This window comes from Pungitius pungitius, chromosome 8, assembly GCF_949316345.1.
Source record: "Pungitius pungitius chromosome 8, fPunPun2.1, whole genome shotgun sequence".
Classification (NCBI taxonomy): Eukaryota; Metazoa; Chordata; class Actinopteri; order Perciformes; family Gasterosteidae; genus Pungitius; species Pungitius pungitius.
Window position 1 is genome coordinate 18163708 of NC_084907.1, and position 18431 is coordinate 18182138.

The following is an 18431-nucleotide window of genomic DNA, read 5'->3' on the forward strand; positions in this document are numbered from 1 at the left end:
CCAAGTCACATTGAGCTGACTTTGAATCCCTAATCTTCTACCACACATTTCACAATCTCTATCACTAACAGAGAAATTAAGACTACAGGAAAAACCTGCCATCCTTACCTTTGGTGTAACTGAGCAGACATGCTTTTTAAAATGTATGTAAAACTGAACTCAGAGACATACCATGAAAATGAAGGATCCTGGCATTCTTTTGAAAAACTATAACCAATTAACATTAGAGCAAGTGCTTTAACTTTAAACTTAAGACTGTGGAAATGCGGACAAAGCTAAAATCAGGATGACTCTGCCTTACGTCATAAAATCGTCGTTTCATATTACACAGGACAAAAGATAGAGCTAAACAAATATTAAAAAGTCATGTTTGAATATTATGCGGCATGAAATCCAATAACAGAATAAATTATAGTGATCACTGTAATCAAACCTATACTAGTCCCATCCAAATGTGTCTTCAAGACTTGAAGACACATTTATTTCCCAACCATTACTTGAGTCAACAGTAACAAAAGGTGAAATGTCTCTATTGCACTGTAACGTGGCTGCAAAAACAACCCACAGTTACATTTTATTTTTCCAAACCCCTTCTCCAGTCCTTGACAGTTACACATGAGTTAACATATCTTACATTATCAGATCAAATGATTTATTTTTAAATGAAAGTTTCAGTGTGCTATTAAATAAGATGATAATCACGAAACATGAGTGCACACCTGTGTGCTGTTAGTGACACATCAGTGCCAGTGGGTTATTAGATATTTCTTATTACTTCCTTTAAAAGGAACTTTCCAGATTTCTCCCCACTCCTTTTAACACGCCCTTCCAGTGCAGAATGAAGAACGATTTGGGGCAATAGAATCGCTTATGTTCGGAGTAATAATGACTAAGGATATATTATGCAGTTCCTATAACGGAAATCAACAGAATCAAATCTTTATGCGGACATGAAAAAGCGCCCAAATGAACAGATAAACAGACATGAATGAATTAAAGAATAAAGTAGTGGGTGCAGGGCACCAGAGCAGAGGGCACTTTTTGAGAGTCGGGTATCTGGCGAATGTCTGGATTCCTTTTTTTTTTTTTTGTACTTTTAATTTTTGTTGGTTCAGTTTAAAGAGAGCCTCATCAAGCCCCCGATCCTCACCGCCATTAACTAGGTTGGCACGGAGCAGTAGAAGATGGCCGCTTAGTCATTTGGGAGTCTCAGGAGTTCAAATTGGTCTTTCTGTGATGTCACCAGCTCCTTGTTCGGGTCCTGCAGGTGAATTTCCCAGAGGAAGCCAATCGGAACGGCTTTTTATCCAGTTTCTCCATCCCAGCTCAGTCATTCTTCTCATTCTCGTACACCTTTGCAGTAGAAAAAAAAGAGATCCTGGACACTAACACCAGAATTTCTTTGGAAAAATAACCCACAGCCACCAGATTGTTAGCCTTTTACCCACTCGACTGTGGGCACACAGTCTTAAAGAAGTGCTGGGACGTGATACGTTTTAGCACAAAGCGAAATATAAGCTTCTCCCAGCGGTCCCTTCCACAGCCGAGGCGAGGGCAGGGCATGGTGTAATAGGGTGGTCAGAAGGAAAGGGGCTGTGTTTGGGCTCTGGTTGGCTGGTTCGATTTGTTCAGCTCGCTGCTGCCCGAGCCATCAGGTCCTCTAGGGCCTTGTCCTGATCGTTGTTGTGGACCAGCAGCACCTCTTTGATGGCGTCCCGCTGAAATCCCATTTCGCCAAATCTTGACATTAGCTCAAGGAACTGCAAAGCCTGGGAAGAGTGAGATATATAAATATAATTACAGTAATTGATTAAAGTGATCTATAGACTACATCTATTTAATTATCAAAAGATAGGGTGGTGTAGGTGTGTCATTCACATTTCAACGACTGAACTTCCAATTATTTGTCAAAAGAACATATGAACAACGCAGACTACAGTTCGCTAACAGCAATTTGTACCGACCTTCTCCTCTGAGCATTGGTACATCTCTAAACATTCCTCCACTGCAATTGCATCGAAGCCCCGCTCACACAGACGCCCATGGACAAACAGGTAGTCCAGCACCTTAGACAAACAATAAGCACATCTTTATTAAAAGAAATTGTAAAAGGCTGGATTGGAATACATTTTTCCATGTAAAAATGTTAACGGTTGATATATCTTCCTGTTACAAGCTGCCGTTTGCCCCTCACATTTTAGAAGCTCGAGAAGCCCAATGCTAGATCATTATTTAGTACAAGTTCAATCTATGTTTTTTTCATCCCACATTTACTGCCCTATTATGCGGCAGTGGTTTCATCGGCCATATAGTGTAGTATGACCTGTACAGGTCACAGAAAAAAGAATCTGTTGCCAGAAAAAGGCAAATGTGATGAAACTATTTTATTTTAAGGCTATATTTACAAAAGTATTGCAATGAACAATATTACATGAGCACAAAACACATTTTTGACCATGTTGCAAAATGAATATGCTAGGAATCCAGATTGCTGTGCATTGGGGCAAGATGGTGTCGCACCTGTTCCACATTCTGGCCTTGTCTCTGCATGGCCCGCAGAACACCTTCATAAGAGTAGCCCATGCCTACAAGGGTCTCTGCACACTGCCGCTCGCTGGGGGTCATGCTGAGCAGCGCTCCACCACAAGGCAGACCAGCAGACCCGGACCCAGGGTTGGCCTGGAGAAACAAAAACATAAATAAATGTCAATCAAGCTCATTATTTCTACATCAGTGTTTCTAAAATGTAATTTCATTTCAATACTCACCGGTTTTGGTGCGCTGCCCTTAGGGTGGCTGGTTGGCTCGGGGCCAACAATAACTTGGGTCTTGGGTGTGGCCGGTGGGCTGCCATTGGTTAGCTGTCGGGGAGCAGGGAGTGGGCTGTACCTCACTGGCTCTGGGTCAACAGAGTCAGAGAGCTTGGGGAAAGTGAGAGAGCGGATGTTACAGGGACGGTCGTCAGTGTCGATCCCCGTTCTACCAGGGTGCCCAACTCTGTCCATGTCTAGCAAGGAAATCAACCCATTGGGTTTATGGGAAAAGCCAGATTTGGTCGCTAGGCTGGTGTTGATGCTGGGAGGAGACGGGCTGTTTCCACGCGACCCTGAGCCCGTCGGGGGCACCTCAGGCGGGGATACGGAGGGAGGGGATTGAGGTTGAGGTTGAGGTTGAGGTTGGGCTTGGGGTTGGGGTTGGGGTTGGGGCTGGCTCTGGAGAATGTTCCTGAGCTCCTCCCTATCGTCCAAAGTTTTGAGCTCCAGCTTGTCAAAGGGGTCCTCTTCCCGTTCAAAGTCAGCTAGGTTGAGGCTGTGCAGCTGGGGTGTGCTGGGCTGGATTTTCCTGGGGCCAAGGCTTGGTGCGGGCAATGGAGTGAGGATGGCGTTATGGCTCAGCCCCGCTAGGACGGGGTTCAACGCTGGCGGTAGAATGTCCTGGTCGTCTGCGGCTGACCGGAGCTTCTTCCCACCACCAGCATCCATGTCCTGGGCCTGTGCCGAGCACTCTCGGCTCTCTGCCTCCTGCTTGGCTGCGGCCTCTTCTGCTCTGGCTTCTGCTTCTCTGGCCTCTGCCAGTTGAACCCCCCAGCGCACACTAAGTCTCTCCAGAGAAAAGTCATACTGTTGAGACGACAGTAAGATGGGAAAAGAGCGCAGATAGAGTGAAGGGAAAAAACATTAGAACACGTATGAGTATAAGGGCGACATGATATTACAACATAATAAAAAATGGAGGTTGCTGTAGATCGATTAAAATTGGCACTCTATTTACAGTAAGTGCTTGGTGTATAACGATCAGTGCCATGATATTGTAGGTCATCAGCACAGCCCCGCCCGAGGATACTGCCGAGATGCATATAAGTGCACAAGTACACATTTTTAGTTTCTGTGACATACCTGCGAGTCCAACAGCAAAGAGTTGCAGTCTGGTAGACAGAAACCGACAGGAAGTCCCACTTTGGCTGGGCAGTGGAATTTATCATTGATCTTGAAGGGAACTTCATCAAGGTAGCTGATGGGTCCTGTGTACAGTTACAAAACAAAGTAAGCACATATTAGAAGAACAGAGTGGAGCTACAGGCACCAGCAGAAAGGATTAGTGTTGTCAAACACTGAAGTATTCAAAATAGGGCTTTACCATTGTTGTATGCATCCGATCCAGACTTCCTCGCAGCCATTTAGAGACTCTGAAAACAGACACGAGTGGTCATCAGGTGTAAAGTTAGTGAGGACAATTATTTAAAAATAAATCTCAAATTAGAGTTAAAATTTACATGGAGAGTCAATATATCAACAACTTACAGTGCAACATTGTGAAATCCACCCAAAGTGGATTTCTGACAAAGCAAATTCTAATATTTACGGAATGATTTTTTTTTGGCAGTCAGGAATTAGTCCTCAAGAATCGTTTTTTTAATCAAGGCACGTGAGCAATGACACTTTATCACATGGCAGAGAACATTCCTATTCGCATTCCTTCTAATTTCTCATTGGCTTTGTGCATTCCTCCGCTTTCTATCTCAAGTCACATAGTCCCATTATTTGGTCACGCCTTGAAACAGTTGCTGACATTGTCAACAGAGAAGTTAGCGTTCACATCCACTTAAGGCAGAACCTTTATCTGAAGACTAGCGTGGAGTTTAAAGATAGATCTGCATGAAACTGCTATGGCTAATCACGACCATAGTGATGGGCATCAACTGATCAAGACAATTAGGAGATATGTCAGATTTCTCTCATCTGAAGACAGTGACGTTATATACCATCGACGTTTGTGGAAATATTTTACACAGACCCCACACCAGCCCTCCATTTATATTAATTGTATATTCTGCGTAGCTATTTTAACAGGTTAGAGTCCAAACCCCAACAGCACGTCAGGGTAGTCGTTTTAGCATTGCAGCTAGCTAGCTAAGGGTAATCATAAATGCTTCAAACTTCAAACGTTAACGAAAGGATCGCAGGGAGTGCGATTTATCAAAAGGTTCAAGAAAGAAACATTAAATCTTGAAACGGACGGCCAAGCTCCCAGCTGTCCCTTTGCGGGCACACTGACGAACGAGAACGTATGCTCACTAGGTCGTGTTAACGTTACTAAAGTTATAACAGTGTTAATTAGCAACAAGCTACGCTGTCATTACTATTTTCACTCCTAGCTCTTTAGCTCAACGCGCTAACAGCTAACATTCAACGTAAGTGACAGTTTGGTTAAAAAGTATCATATGACAATAGTGGGTCCGATGAATGAATTAACTAAAAAAACACTGGACAATGTTTTGGGGCCGAAAAGCTAGTGTCCGTGATAATACGCTGAGCTTCGCCAGTGGCCTGGCTGTAATATTATGTGGCTAGTAAGACGGACCGCTGTCTCTGCTGCCACCGCCCCTAAAACACAACTGAGCTCAGATACAACCATGGAGTCCTCACCTGTATCTGCTCCGTCCTGTTTGTTCGAAATCCAAACGATGTCTTGTCGGAATGGCACTAAAATGTAAACTATTCTCAGAAAGAGTTTTATTTATGGTGAAATCTCTTTCCTGCTTCAGCGTGGGACGCCATCTTGATTTGTCAAGCTCCCTCCGACTGGTTCCTGTCTGACGTCACTACCTACGGGACGTCAGAACATCACAACGCACATCCAGTTGTAGAGACAATGGCATCCTTGAATCTGATTTATCAAAGAAAAAAAACATTTTTAATGGCAAAAATTACAATGGAATGGACGACAATAATTTGAAAAAGAATTGGGGGCATTTAAACAATTCCAAACGACATTTTTTTAGTTTAGTTATCAGCTAATTATCCTCTGCCCAGGGTTTTCTTGGGTAATGTACACCCCCCTTCTTATTATATCCAAATTTGATTCACAAAGAAACAGATATAAATTTCTGAGCTTGTTTTAATCAGATTCTTCGATATCCGGAGCCATCGAGATATATGATTAGTATGGCACTAATTGTTCACTGATAAAGATAAACTAATAGTAAAAACAGCATGTGTAACAGCAATGATAACAACTTGTCTTAGAACAGGCCTACAATATTTACAATCTAATAAAGTACACAATAGGAAAATGTTTCACTTCTTAAAGCCCCTGATGTGAAATTATGTGATGTGCCGTCTCAAATTCCCGATCTGTTATTAAAGCTCACCAGCAGATGTTGGCTATTTGTTGGAGGAAAACAGGTAGCCCAAGTAAACTGAAAGGTAATATTGAACTGTTGCCATTCTTTGCGATCCATACCTTTATAATGCCATCGTTGGAGAACCTTATAACACGTCGTTTTTGATGGCTATTATAATAAACTTAAAAATATGTTTTCATCATAATTATTTGGGGTTTAGCGTCGAGTGCGCGCACGTCACGGTCATACGCGTACGTGCTGCACGTTTCGCGGACACGCGCACTGGTAGCCCGGAAGCACCGATGGGAGGAAAATAAAAATCGATGAAATCCGCTGTTTATTCGCGAGGATAAACCTTCACCTTCCTGTCCTTTTCGCGACGGTGGGCTCGAACCGATCCGCCTGTTTCGCCCGAGAGAGCTTCAGGGTGATTGAACGAAGTTGCTCGCTGCGGGTTTAGCGTTAGCTGACGTGTGGAGAAGTTGAGACTGCCAGGGGGCAGATAAACAAACACAAACAAGCGGGGGATCAGCTGAGCGCCTCTCCGAACCGAACCAGCCGCACGGGGGAGCGATGGCAGGGAGAGAGGCTCTCCTATTCCGGGCCCGAGAATGATCCGCGGGACACCGTGACTTTACGCTGATACCACAGCTCCATGTCAACTGTCAACACGGCCACACAAAAGAATCTCCGAAGCACCGCACGAGGACCCGCCGTTGTGCAGAAAAGCCACTGCTCCTGACCCCGTATGCTTGTCGAGCCACGCGCAGGCTAGCATGGACGACCAATGAGCGTGACGTTACCTTCCAGTTTTCACCCGTAACGATACGAGTACGCGTCGCAGTGCAAGGAGACAGAGGTAAACACACTTTATTTTTTTTTTGGTGAGAACTTTTGCATTTCCCCGTTAAGGCCCCGCGAACTAAAGCCCCGAGTGAAGCTAGCTTGAAAGGCCACATATCCTGTTTGTGTTTGAATTCTCCATGTGGCGGTCAGTTTAACCCGCGGGACGCTCATCTGTTCAGGTTCGCTGCTTCTTTCGTCCATTATCAACAGATAGTTGGTTGTTGGTGGTTTCACGCGGAGTCAATTGTAACTATACAATGTAAAAAAACAAAAACAACAACAACAACAACAACAACCTATATGATGCGAGAAGGATCCTGACCGTATCATTGATTCCATGATTTCTTTTTCCACCCTACAACTCCCCATCCTCTCCCCCTCTTCTCTTCACTGGTGTGCGGCCACTGGTGTCAGAGGTGGGATCAACATGGCTCACCAGGCAACCCCTAGTTCCCAGAAGGCCCTGATGATGGAGCTCAAGTCTCTGCAGGAGCAGCCGGTGGAGGGCTTCCGCATCACTCTGGTTGAGGAGTCTGACCTCTACAACTGGGAAGTGGCCATCTTCGGGCCCCCGAACACCCTTTATGAGGGAGGCTACTTCAAGGTACGACCAAACTTTCTAATGCCAGGAGGGGGGGGGGGGGCAGGGAATCCTGAATTCGTACCAGTCAACACACAAGAAGGGTGATACACACTCTTGAAGTTAATTCATAATCAGCAGAAAAGGGATACACATACTCCATGAGCCGCAGTGTGGACTTGGCCTGTGAGTGGTAGGGTCGCAGGGACCAAGGCCACGCAGGGACCAAGTACAGGGGTGTGAGCACTGCTAGCTGGAGAGGGGGCCCTTGAGCAAGGTGCTGGATGTTAGCAGCCCAATGCACCGAATACTATGATGAGTTACATACACCGAAATGCCACAGTGCCTGATGCAGTGTAAACCTGTGGGGTGGGGAATGAAAGTTCATTTATATTTTCACATGGGACAATTGTGTTCCCGATTTCCCAAGTTGTCTTGGCGAAGATGATATCCAGGAGATTGCTGCAACTTAGAAAACATCCCGCTAGTAGTGACAGGGACTTGGTTTGAAGCGTCAGAGCAGGTATGGTCCTATCACAATGGTTATTGCATTTTTTTAAACTATAATGCAGCAATGACCTAGCTTGCCTCTTGCCACTGATTTCTGCTCTACTAGGATTTTTATTCAATTAACTATTCTCTTAGCAGGTAGCTGTTTATGCGGCTTCCATTTTTAGTCTGTCTCCCCTACCTTGATTCTGCTTGTTCAGCCTTCTCCCCTTATGATGGCTGTGCTTCAGATGGCTATTTTTAACTACGAGACCGATATAAATTGCACAGAAAAAGCATAAGAGGGGGGCACAATGAGACTCAACCTCCTTTCTTCCATGCTACTTATTCAGTGAAACTTCTTGTAGAAAAAAAGAAAAAAAAAGTGTGGTGCGGTGATGCCACAATCTTCCAGGAATGCCAAAATATTACAGAGAAGCAAGTGTTGCTGCCATCGTTGATTGCGTTAGGCTTTGCCTTTGCGGGGTTATCCGGTTGTCCACTGTTAAGTCACAGCAATTGTGTTTATATAACTTTGATTCATGTGTGTGTTTTTTTTTTATCACAGCTTCTAGCCTGAAGCCTTGCAGGCACTTAAAGAAGAAACTCCACGCATAAAAACAGGCCGCACCGATATGTAATAGGTTCCATAGCTAGAGTTTGGAATGTTTACTCCAAACTTTGGCTCGCTAGTGATGTGTGACATATGACCTTTAGCCTGCAGACACTTCCAAACCCTTTGTAATCTACTACAGCAAGGAATGGCTGCTGTATGTTTCGTCCAGGTGGGATTGATGAAGTATTGGTGTAGGACACTGTAAAAATTGAACTTTGTTCCTGCTGCTGAACCCTGCATGGAAGCTCACATGTCACGACATCTGGGTTTTTAATATCCCAAGGCTGGACTAGTGTAGCGACTGGTTGTGGAGTACTGATAGTCCTATCTGAGGGTCAGCAGCTCAGTGAGAGCCGGGGTGGTGTTACACACGCACACAAACACGCACACAAACACGCACACCCCAGCCTACATGCCTTTCACCTAGATAATTGAGCAATATGGAAAGAAACCCAGAAACTACAAGTAGAGATGCATGGCTTTGTCCTTTTCCGTCCTGATTCCAAGACTTGGGATTTGGGTAAAGATCCGTTTACATGCAACAACAACAACAAAACCTCAACAGGAATTCCAATTCCAGTCTATATTGTATAAGGCACATACACATAGAACTGAGTACACTAGCCCCATTGTCACCTGATCCAGCTTTTTGATTTGGTATTGATACACCCATCTGGTATCGAAGCACCAACTCTTGTGAGAACTCCATTGAAATCTCTAACATATGAGACAACTTCTTCTGGCTGTAAGTGTACCTAGACCATACATTTGAATGGCCAGCCTAATTTCAAATGAAAGGGTACTGGGGTTATTTTCTGGTAGAACAGTGCTTGAAGTAGCAGTTCTTCACCTTTCTGGTTTCTGCATTATAAAACTATTTGAACTAAGTTAGTTAACTTCTTGAGAGACCTGAACACCTTTTGCTGAGTCAAGTTGATTTGAGCCATTTTTGTTAAAGGAGACCTGAAGCAAGACCTTTTATTATTATTATTATTATTATTTGTTCACTTGGATTTCAACATATCTATGTGACACGCCGGTTTCCAAAACTTCAACTCCCTTGGGTCTCTTCACCATCAAGCTTAAACGTAGCATAAAATAAGTTAAGCCTGGTGAAAAATGTGTAAACTGATAACCCGAATGTTCTCCCAGGCTCACATCAAGTTTCCTGTGGACTACCCGTACTCCCCACCCACCTTCCGCTTCCTCACCAAGATGTGGCACCCCAACATTTATGAGGTAAAGCATTTTGTTTCTCCCATTTTAGTTTTTACACCATATTATTTTAGCCGTTATGATGGTGTTTGTGGTGTTTATATGTCAATGGCACCATTTAGAGGCTAAATGTAGACACCCTCGTGTGGAATTGACAGATGTTGGATAGTGCATTTTGTTCTCTTTGCAGAACGGAGATGTGTGCATCTCCATCCTGCACCCTCCTGTCGATGACCCTCAGAGCGGGGAGCTGCCCTCTGAAAGATGGAACCCCACCCAGAATGTCAGGTAAAGTCTACCACAAAAACCTGCGCTTTAATGCCAATGACAACAAAGGCATGCAATCCTTTAGCACCATATTACAGATTGCAAGTCATCTCATTCCCCTGGAAAAAATACAAAAGGAAATAAAGAAAGCATTACGGCTAGAGCTCTTTCCATGTTTGTCTACAAACGTTGTGTTTCTGTGCTGCTCTGTGGTGAAAAGGACTATCCTGCTGAGTGTGATCTCCCTGCTCAATGAGCCCAACACCTTCTCCCCGGCCAACGTGGATGCGTCCGTCATGTTCCGCAAATGGAGGGACAGCAAAGGCAAAGACAAGGAGTACGCAGAGATTATCAGGTAATTCACAACGATTAGCGAGTCTGACGTGGTCGCAGGGAATTGTCCGCGTAGAAATAACGCTCGGCACCGACCTATTCCCGGCCCACAGGAAGCAGGTGATGTCAACGGCGGCGGAGGCGGAGCGCGACGGCGTCAAGGTGCCGACCACGTTGGCGGAGTACTGCGTCCAGACCAGGGTCCCCTCCCAGGACAGCAGCTCGGACCTTCTCTACGACGACCTCTACGACGACGACATGGAAGAGGAGGACGAGGAGGAGGACGAGAGCGAGATGGAGTCGGTAGGCGAGGCCGGGGGTCTCAGCCCCACGGAGGACGGCGGGACGTCAACCAGGCGCTACGACAACCAGGACGACTCTGGCAACGAAGACTCATGATGAACTGGATGATAACTCCTCCCTGAACCCCACCCCACCACCACCCCCCCTACTTTTATGTGTTGCGTTACAATTTTCGCCGTGTGTGTATGCACATACAGCGGGGTCAAAAGTCAACTGCCAAAAAAAAAACCCTTGCATCATTTATTAAACTACTACAAATGGTCGTTCAAATAATAGTTGTAGTCAGAATTTGTGTGTTTCCACCGTTTGCCTTAATTACAGCTTGCACTCTGTCTGGCATCAGGTGTCATGAGAAATTATTCCAGCACAGTTTGAGAGCACCCCCCCCCCCCCAATTGTTTTTCAGGTTACGTTATATTTCCCTTGTTTTAAATGCATGCCTCTGCAGAAGAGAGTGGTATCAGTCTTTGGCCAGTGTGTGTGATTAATCATGTGCAAGTTACTGAACACCCCCCCCCGCCCCCGCCCCCCCTGGGCGAGGCACAGCATCCCCACACCTGAATATTTTTTTTTAATTCCCTGTTCTCGCTCATGCAACCAGCTCCTCTCGTGGAGTTGTTTGGTTGCAACCATCACTTTGAGTTTATTTTCTTGGTCGTCAATTTTTCGTATTGTTCGGTCCACCCTAAACCCTTCAGATTTGTTTTGCCATTAAAGAAGTAGTTTGTTAACTGCCACAATTTGTCGGTCTTTTAACTGTAGTTTTGTCAGCTGCAGTAGGAATTAGTTTTTCTTAGTTGGCTTTGCACCTTGGCTGCAGATGCATGAAACAGTTTGCTTTAAACCACACTGCCATCTCCGGTTCCATCTTGTCCTCTGGATGAGAAGATTCTCTATTTTGTGAAAGGCTTTCCAGCCCTTAAATACGATCCATTTGAGACTGACCGTGCTTTAATGGTGGTAACAGTTTATTCGTCATTTAAAAATCATAACCCTTCACGTTGTATGGGAACATACATGTAACAGGTAAACATGCAAGTACTTGAATCACTCACATGCATTTCCCAAAGAATTAAAAAAGCATACCATTCCGTTATACATAACCTTGTGCAAAGTCAACAAATTGTCTTAACCCTTGATAAATGATGGAAACAAACTGTCCTGCCCTTTTTCTGACTAGTCGGCATCAGATTGTCTGGTTTTCTGTTTAAACATTTTCGTTTCATCTTGACTTTGCTTGTTGCTGCGTTAAATGTACTTCTTTTGTTTCGTTGGTTGACATTCTGTACTCCCCAACTTGTCCCCTGTTTGTTTTTTTTTCTGGGAGGGGGCTCTGACAGCCTGGCTGACGGACACTTTGCTGCTTGGCTCATTAACCAGTCGATGAGCTGGCCGGCTTGTCCTGTCATTTTCCATTTGTGTGTCTTCTGGCAGCAAAATCTCTGCCCCTGACACGCCTGTCCGTTGGACTGATGCAGTCAAACGCTCACGAGTGTCCATCGCGGCTGCTCCCTCATGATCCCTCGAAGTACCCGTTCTGGTGTCGCCTCCTTAGACCTCTGCCTGCCTCTTAAACCTCAGGGCCTCAATAGACTTTTGCTGAGAGAGAAGAAAAAAAACAGTCAAAGAGAAACTCGACGCACACATACTGCTCCTCACTTCCACCTCCTTTTCGTATATATTTACTTTCTCCCTAGGTGTTTGTAGAGGGCAGTGAGTGAGCTAAAATTCTCATAAGCCCACCGCCAGCGTATTTACACATGACTGAGTGTTGCTGTTGGTCTGCATTAAGGTCCTTTAAGTTTATTTGGTCTTCGTCCGCTTGAGTCCGAATTTAAAGAATCAGAAAACACCTCAAGAAAAATGCTTAGCTTGCGATAGATGTGCAAAATGTTCTGTTTTCAACCCAACTCAAGCTCGAAAGCTACTTTGGGAAAATCGGACGCAGTTACTGAGTTTATCGACGGGAACAAAATCAACATGCAGCCTAGTGACACATTTGCATTTAAATGAATGACACTGATTGCCTGTTGTGTGTGTGTGTGGATATTTACATTTTCTGCTCATCTATTGACTACAACGTCAGGGGTTTCTTGTTGTCTCTTTGGAACGGCTGCAGACCAGTGAGTTTGCCCAGATGACCTTTTGGACTTTTTTTTCCCCAGCTGAGCACACATTGTTTTCTGGTGCTGTTTTGGTGTAGACTGAGCTGGCAGACGGTTTGACTGATAAGAAACACTGAGTATTAAATGTTGGGACAAACTGAACATAATGGGACTTATTACTTTTGCGGCATCAAGTAAACCCTTAGGGTTGTGCTTTTATGGTTGAGGCAGGAATCTGTTGCCCTTTTTGACACAACGGATCACTGCGCAAACCTTTGATTCAAATGGATGGATTTTATGCCACGGAAAGTACTGCCCCAGAATTGTTCATTTTCGAAGGCCATGGTGCGATGGCTGCATGTGGTGGATTCAATGCTGCTTGAATTAACTCTGTACGAGACACCTTTTTTTGGTTTTAATGTGAAGCCTGAGGAGTGAAGAATGTCCGCCTGGCCCAGTGCTTTGGAGGCCCACAGAGACTGGATTCTGGTGTGGACGGGGAGAGGAAATCCATTCTTGTACCGGATCTTAAATGGATTTATATCAAGGCACAACCGGAGGGCGATGAATGTCAGAAGCTCTGACCGTATCTTGATGGGGTTCCACATTTTTTGCCCATCCCTCACCATACAGACAAGAACTAAAGTTATAGAAAGGAAATCTTCCAATATTATGTATCTGCTAAGGGACTAGTCTGACACAAATACACTTTGTGTGTGGCAGAGATCTATATCACTCTAATGCGTTAAAATAAAACTATACAGACACTGTTTGGCTCAGCTTTGCACAAGGACATGAAATAGGGGAAACGGTTAGTTTGGCTCTGTCTACCTATATCTACCCGTATCTTGTTCGTTCAATCTGAGGCTGACCCTAATCTGTGATTCTACTCGACGAAGATTTCCTTTGACAATGAGTATTTGCTTTTTTTTTGTGCTGAAATGATTTATTTCCAGGAAACATACGAGCACATCTCCAGCGAACACGTGATTGCAAGTGGTGCTTTTATGTGATTCTTCAACTAATTGACTATTCGGCTAAAAATGTCTCCTGATGACAACGGCACTGGTTTAATCTATACAAAACCCATTGTGTTAAAATGTAAACTTAGTAACTTCTCTGAGCCTGCACTGCGAAGAAATAGTGGATACTCCTCTTTTCTACATGTCTGGACAGGATGCAATTTGAAAAGAATTGTTGACTTTCCACTCAGGGTTTTGTACAGATTAAATAAACAAGATGTAAAGTCTTATTGAGTGAGTTTGAGACGTGCTGGGAGGACAAATCCAGGCCAGCTGTTTCTTGTTTACAGGCAAAACAATTGTCTCTATCCCAAAATGGCCCCCATTCTTCTTTTTTGATATGAAGCTACAGCTGGTTAGCTTTACTTGATGAACAGGTGATACTTACCTAGCTCTTTCAAGCTCACTCATGAAAATGCAATATATTTTTGGTTTTAAAGAAAAACAATGAAGGGGAAAGGGTGTGGTTTTGCCAAAAGTTATATTCTTGAAAAGTTACTGTGGATTGAGCGGTGCTAAGCGTTTCCTTTTGTCTTAGTGCTAAGCTAACCCGGCTGCTTGCATTAGCTACACGCTTAACACATGACAGTTAACTCTAGAAAGCAGATTAGCTTATTCTCTCAAATAAAATCAACTGCTTTATTTGAACAATGTCTTTCCATCATGAATTTAGAAATCTGCCTTTTTAGAATTGAAAAGGAAGTTGAAGCGTAGTGTGTTGCCCTTGTCAGAGCACTTAAATGAGTTAAAATCTCTTCAAACTTAAAATCCTATTTTTACTTTAACATTACACTTTATACCTTAAACCTAGGAAATGACCCACTTAAAAGGACTGCAGTCTACAAATATGAGATATTGATGCATACACACAGCTACACATTAGATCATTTAGTTTAATGTGGGGGTGGGAGCATGTGTGTGCAAGAGTGTGTATTTCTTTTCAAGTTTGGATTTAATTGCATGGTCACACACTCAATGGACTGACCAGAACACTGATGTTAATGCTGTCCTTGCAATTTCTTTTCTTTGATTTATTGTATTTTGACCCATCATTTTGTGTTTGTGGGGATGCAAATGTCACACATAAAGTTTCTATTGCAAAAAAATATACATTGTCGGGTTTGTTTGCGGTACAGCTTTGATATCTTTTGCTAAGCCCACAGTGAGTTGATTTTTGGAGTAGAAATAGGATTGATATGCAAGTGTTGATATACTGTTTTCTTTGGATAACTTTGGAAAATCATTCAAAATAAACCCGTATATCATTGAAGCCTGTTGAAAGGTTTCCATTCATTTTGATACTGACAAAATACACTACAAGCTGCATGGATAATGTGTTCTATGGTTTATTATAAGCTGGTTCACCAAAGTTACAAAAAATACGGTGGTATCTGCATATTTGTTTAATTTGCCAACATCTTGTCATCAGAACTTTCTGCCTGCACTCTGATACAATCGATTTGAAAAGGACTTTGTTTCTTGTGATCACTGCACTGGAATAAATCAACTTTAAAAAAATATTATCCTTCAGCAACACGTGTTAAAATAGACACCATGAAATCCTTTGACAGTGCGACGTGGTTCTGGGGAAGTCACGTTGCAGTTCAATGTTTCCTTTTAATCCTTTGAGAGCCACGAACCGAATTCCATAATCTCCTTCCAGATGTACTGGAATTAGAAATCTTATGAGCAATATGAAAGTTCAAACTATTCATATTGCTGAATACTACAGGTGATGTGAGAGTTCTTTTTCATGGTAAACTGACACTTGAAGGATTTACAACAATATAACCCTAACCCTTGTCCTTAATTGCAAATAAATGCAGAGAAGATTTGAGATATTTTGTACCTTTGTATTGCGATGAAACTTAAACTATGTTACAGTGGAGAAATATCCCAGCATAGCAGTATTCAACCTTTAGCATAGGCTGGTAATGCTGCATGTTGAGAGCACAATGTGCCGGTGACAAGGGGTCACGTTGGAAGTCCCACTTAACTTTACAAGCCTTTTGGATGTATGCATGCTAGTTACTGCTTTTCAAGTTTATACTACAGCAATGAAATGAAACATGGTTCAGTTGTTCAAAAATATGAGTAGTTGATTTAATAAAGCAATTAAACACACTGAATGGGATTTTGCCCAGGCTCTTTATCCTGTGCAGGCTGACTACATATACAACCAACGCTTAATCAGCTTATTTAAAACGAGGGTTTGGGGGCCAAAGGTGACTCCTTCCAATGACTGTAAAATCTTTTTTTTTAAATCTTGAGCTTAATTATATATTAATCTTGAATAACTTAATTAGCTTGTTAGTGAAGAAGTGAACGCAGAAAGCGCAAACAAAACCTTGCTGCGTATCAAGTGTCTGCAACTTCCGTCATATGGTAATTCTGTCCGTTAATTTGGATAGTCGTCTTTTTTTAAATCATCTGTGTTAAAACAAACATGAAGTTCATGTTTAACATTGAGGGTTGACCTCGACAGGCAGCTTAATTCCCCATGGAGATGGCCACACATCTCTCCGGCCAGACATAGTTGCCTGGTCAACCAAGGCAAGACCTGTGCACCTCATTGAGCTCACAGTTCCACTGGAGGAGGGGATTGAGGTCGCCTTCGAACGCAAGAAGGCCAAGTACTCAGAGTTGGCTGCTGAGTGCAGTGGAGGTCGGATGCCGAGGGTTCTTGGGTTTGTCAACCACACGCCTCTTGAGGGATGCAGGAGTGACCGGAGGGAGGCTAAGGAGGGCAACAAAGGACCTGGCAGAGGAGGCTGAAAAATCTGAGGAGGACGGATAGGTGTTGGGGGAAGAACACCTAAAGAACAACGCTCAGCTGCAGGGGGTGACAGGGAGATCTCATGTTTCTTGGCTGGATGTTGAACTGTCAAAAGAAGACCGCATGGAGGCTGTTGTAGAGCTCACATGGCTGACATTTAGAAAATCAAATAAATTGTAAACACTATCATTCTATCGGGTGATCTACCACCTCTTCAGCTTCCCCCTTCTTTATTCATCCCCTGTGCACTGTCTACATCCTGGTTCATTGCGGTTCGTCCTGGGCAGCCTCCAGGTGTCTGTGCGCGGCTCTCAGTGTGTCCTGCAGGTCTTTGTACTGGGCCAAAGTGCACGCTTCCTCCATGCGGGCCCAGCGGTAGTCCTGGTGCTCGTCGGACAACGTCACCGCTGTCCCTGGGTCCCTCAGCTCGGCCAGCCAGTAGAGCACTTCTTTGGGTCGGCCTCGCACCTCGTAGCGCAGCTCTTGCACAAAGCCGTCAAGCACCTGCAACTGCTCCGCCCCCAACCCCGCTTCCTCCTCGGTCTCCCTCAGAGCTGTGATGAGGTCTTCCTCACCTGGATCCACGTGGCCTGAGGGGGAGCAGGTTATACAGAACCGACACAAAGAACATTTAATGCGATATGAGAGGAATTTAGCTCATTGGTGCTTAATATCAACCACATGAGGCGTGTTTGAGCCTGAAAACACCTTTGGGTGGGGTCCAGTGGTGCTGCCCATAAGAGGTCTGCAGGAGGAGGTACTCGATGTTGTCTGGTGGAGGCACTGCGGCCAGACGACGAAACACTATGAAGCCACAAGCACGCAGCGCCATCTCCCTGTTACAACACATTCACACACAGCACATTTAGCATTACATGTGGTCAGTGTGGGCGGACGAGTCACATGTCCATCAGAACTAAACTCAGGTTAAAGAAAGAAATGCACTTCTGAGTGTGAATGGTCATGTTGGTGCGGACTACAACATGGTTACATGACAAAGTCCCCGTGCTGATGGTAATATCTAAGGCTAACCTGAACCTATTTACCTAATGGGAAATACTGGACAATTTCACCAGCTCCCATTATTCTACTAGTCTAGAGTTCGGGTTATCCAGTAAACTTACTGGCCTCACTTGAGACTGAAAGACGTTACCGGAAGCTTGCAAACTTAAGCTTATTCTGTGACAGATTTCCCAGGTCGTGACAGTTGGGCTGTTTCCTGTGGAAATGCACCTGTTAGCATTGACATCACTGTAGCTAGCTCAGGTAGCTAACGTTAACTGTTAACGTTGCTCACGCAGCACAGATATCAAACGTTGGAGACTTTTTACCGGTGTGTTTCTCTACCTTTGCTCAAAAATGATCTATGCTGCCTTTCGCGAACACAGACCGGCTCGACGCGTCGCTACTTACTTTGTTTTAGAGTAAAGAGGTCGGTTTGTCAGGTCAGTTGATCAGTGTGGCGTGGTGCTCTATCAAATGATTCCGACCCTCTTTGATGCCGGTTATCAAACGTTCCGCTTTGACAGTAATCGTTGTTGCTACTTTTACCTTAATGGTAATAAAAGAGGCAATAGAAATACTTAAAGTAAAAACAAAAAAGGACTCCTTATCAATATGTAATATGGTGTAATGCTATATGGTTAATATGTAACCCTATACGTTATTAAAGAGAATAATTTTGTTCAATATATCACAGCAACAGATTTTACAGGCTAAATGTACAATTAATTTCTGAAACTATTATTATAGATA

The 18431-nt window shown here is 43.9% G+C and overlaps 3 protein-coding genes across 4 annotated transcripts; 1 reads left to right on the forward strand and 2 right to left on the reverse strand.

Moving 5' to 3' along the window:
- Nucleotides 1-1076: 1076 nt before the first annotated feature.
- Nucleotides 1077-7311, reverse strand: ubap1 (ubiquitin associated protein 1). The gene is made up of 8 exons (XM_037447844.2): nucleotides 7293-7311; nucleotides 5427-5667; nucleotides 4138-4186; nucleotides 3897-4021; nucleotides 2769-3620; nucleotides 2521-2679; nucleotides 1965-2066; nucleotides 1077-1769 (listed from the first exon to the last, which is right to left on the reverse strand). The coding sequence occupies exons 3-8, from the start codon at nucleotides 4175-4177 to the stop codon at nucleotides 1629-1631; spliced, it is 1419 nt and encodes a 472-aa protein (XP_037303741.2). The 5' UTR covers nucleotides 4178-4186; nucleotides 5427-5667; nucleotides 7293-7311; the 3' UTR covers nucleotides 1077-1628.
- Nucleotides 6392-15170, forward strand: ube2r2 (ubiquitin-conjugating enzyme E2R 2). Its single transcript, XM_037447845.2, has 6 exons — nucleotides 6392-6983; nucleotides 7385-7574; nucleotides 9808-9894; nucleotides 10061-10158; nucleotides 10358-10492; nucleotides 10584-15170. The coding sequence occupies exons 2-6, from the start codon at nucleotides 7398-7400 to the stop codon at nucleotides 10867-10869; spliced, it is 783 nt and encodes a 260-aa protein (XP_037303742.1). The 5' UTR covers nucleotides 6392-6983; nucleotides 7385-7397; the 3' UTR covers nucleotides 10870-15170.
- Nucleotides 15171-15230: 60 nt separating this feature from the next.
- nudt2 (nudix (nucleoside diphosphate linked moiety X)-type motif 2) lies at nucleotides 15231-18232 on the reverse strand. Of its 2 annotated transcripts, none has more exons than XM_037447848.2 (3): nucleotides 18090-18232; nucleotides 17385-17512; nucleotides 15231-17266 (listed from the first exon to the last, which is right to left on the reverse strand). In XM_037447848.2, the coding sequence occupies exons 2-3, from the start codon at nucleotides 17506-17508 to the stop codon at nucleotides 16941-16943; spliced, it is 450 nt and encodes a 149-aa protein (XP_037303745.1). In that variant the 5' UTR covers nucleotides 17509-17512; nucleotides 18090-18232; the 3' UTR covers nucleotides 15231-16940. The 2 variants fall into 2 exon arrangements, with proteins under 2 accessions (XP_037303745.1, XP_037303747.1); XM_037447850.2 differs by lacking the exon at nucleotides 18090-18232 and adding an exon at nucleotides 18024-18089.
- Nucleotides 18233-18431: the final 199 nt, after the last annotated feature.

Bases quoted from the DNA above. Each gene is read 5' to 3' on its own strand.
- ubap1 (XM_037447844.2), bottom strand. From the start codon at position 4,177: ATGGCTGCGAGGAAGTCTGGATCGGATGCATACAACAATG. The intron at 3,621-3,896 runs GTATGTCACAGA...TCGTCTCAACAG, and splicing joins CTTTGCTGTTGGACTCGCAG to TATGACTTTTCTCTGGAGAG. The intron at 2,680-2,768 runs GTGAGTATTGAA...TTGTTTCTCCAG, and splicing joins AGGGCAGCGCACCAAAACCG to GCCAACCCTGGGTCCGGGTC.
- ube2r2 (XM_037447845.2), top strand. From the start codon at position 7,398: ATGGCTCACCAGGCAACCCCTAGTTCCCAGAAGGCCCTGATGATGGAG. The intron at 7,575-9,807 runs GTACGACCAAAC...ATGTTCTCCCAG, and splicing joins ATGAGGGAGGCTACTTCAAG to GCTCACATCAAGTTTCCTGT. The intron at 10,159-10,357 runs GTAAAGTCTACC...TGTGGTGAAAAG, and splicing joins AACCCCACCCAGAATGTCAG to GACTATCCTGCTGAGTGTGA.
- nudt2 (XM_037447848.2), bottom strand. From the start codon at position 17,508: ATGGCGCTGCGTGCTTGTGGCTTCATAGTGTTTCGTCGTCTGGCCGCA. The intron at 17,267-17,384 runs GTGTTTTCAGGC...GCTCCCCCTCAG, and splicing joins CCACTGGACCCCACCCAAAG to GCCACGTGGATCCAGGTGAG.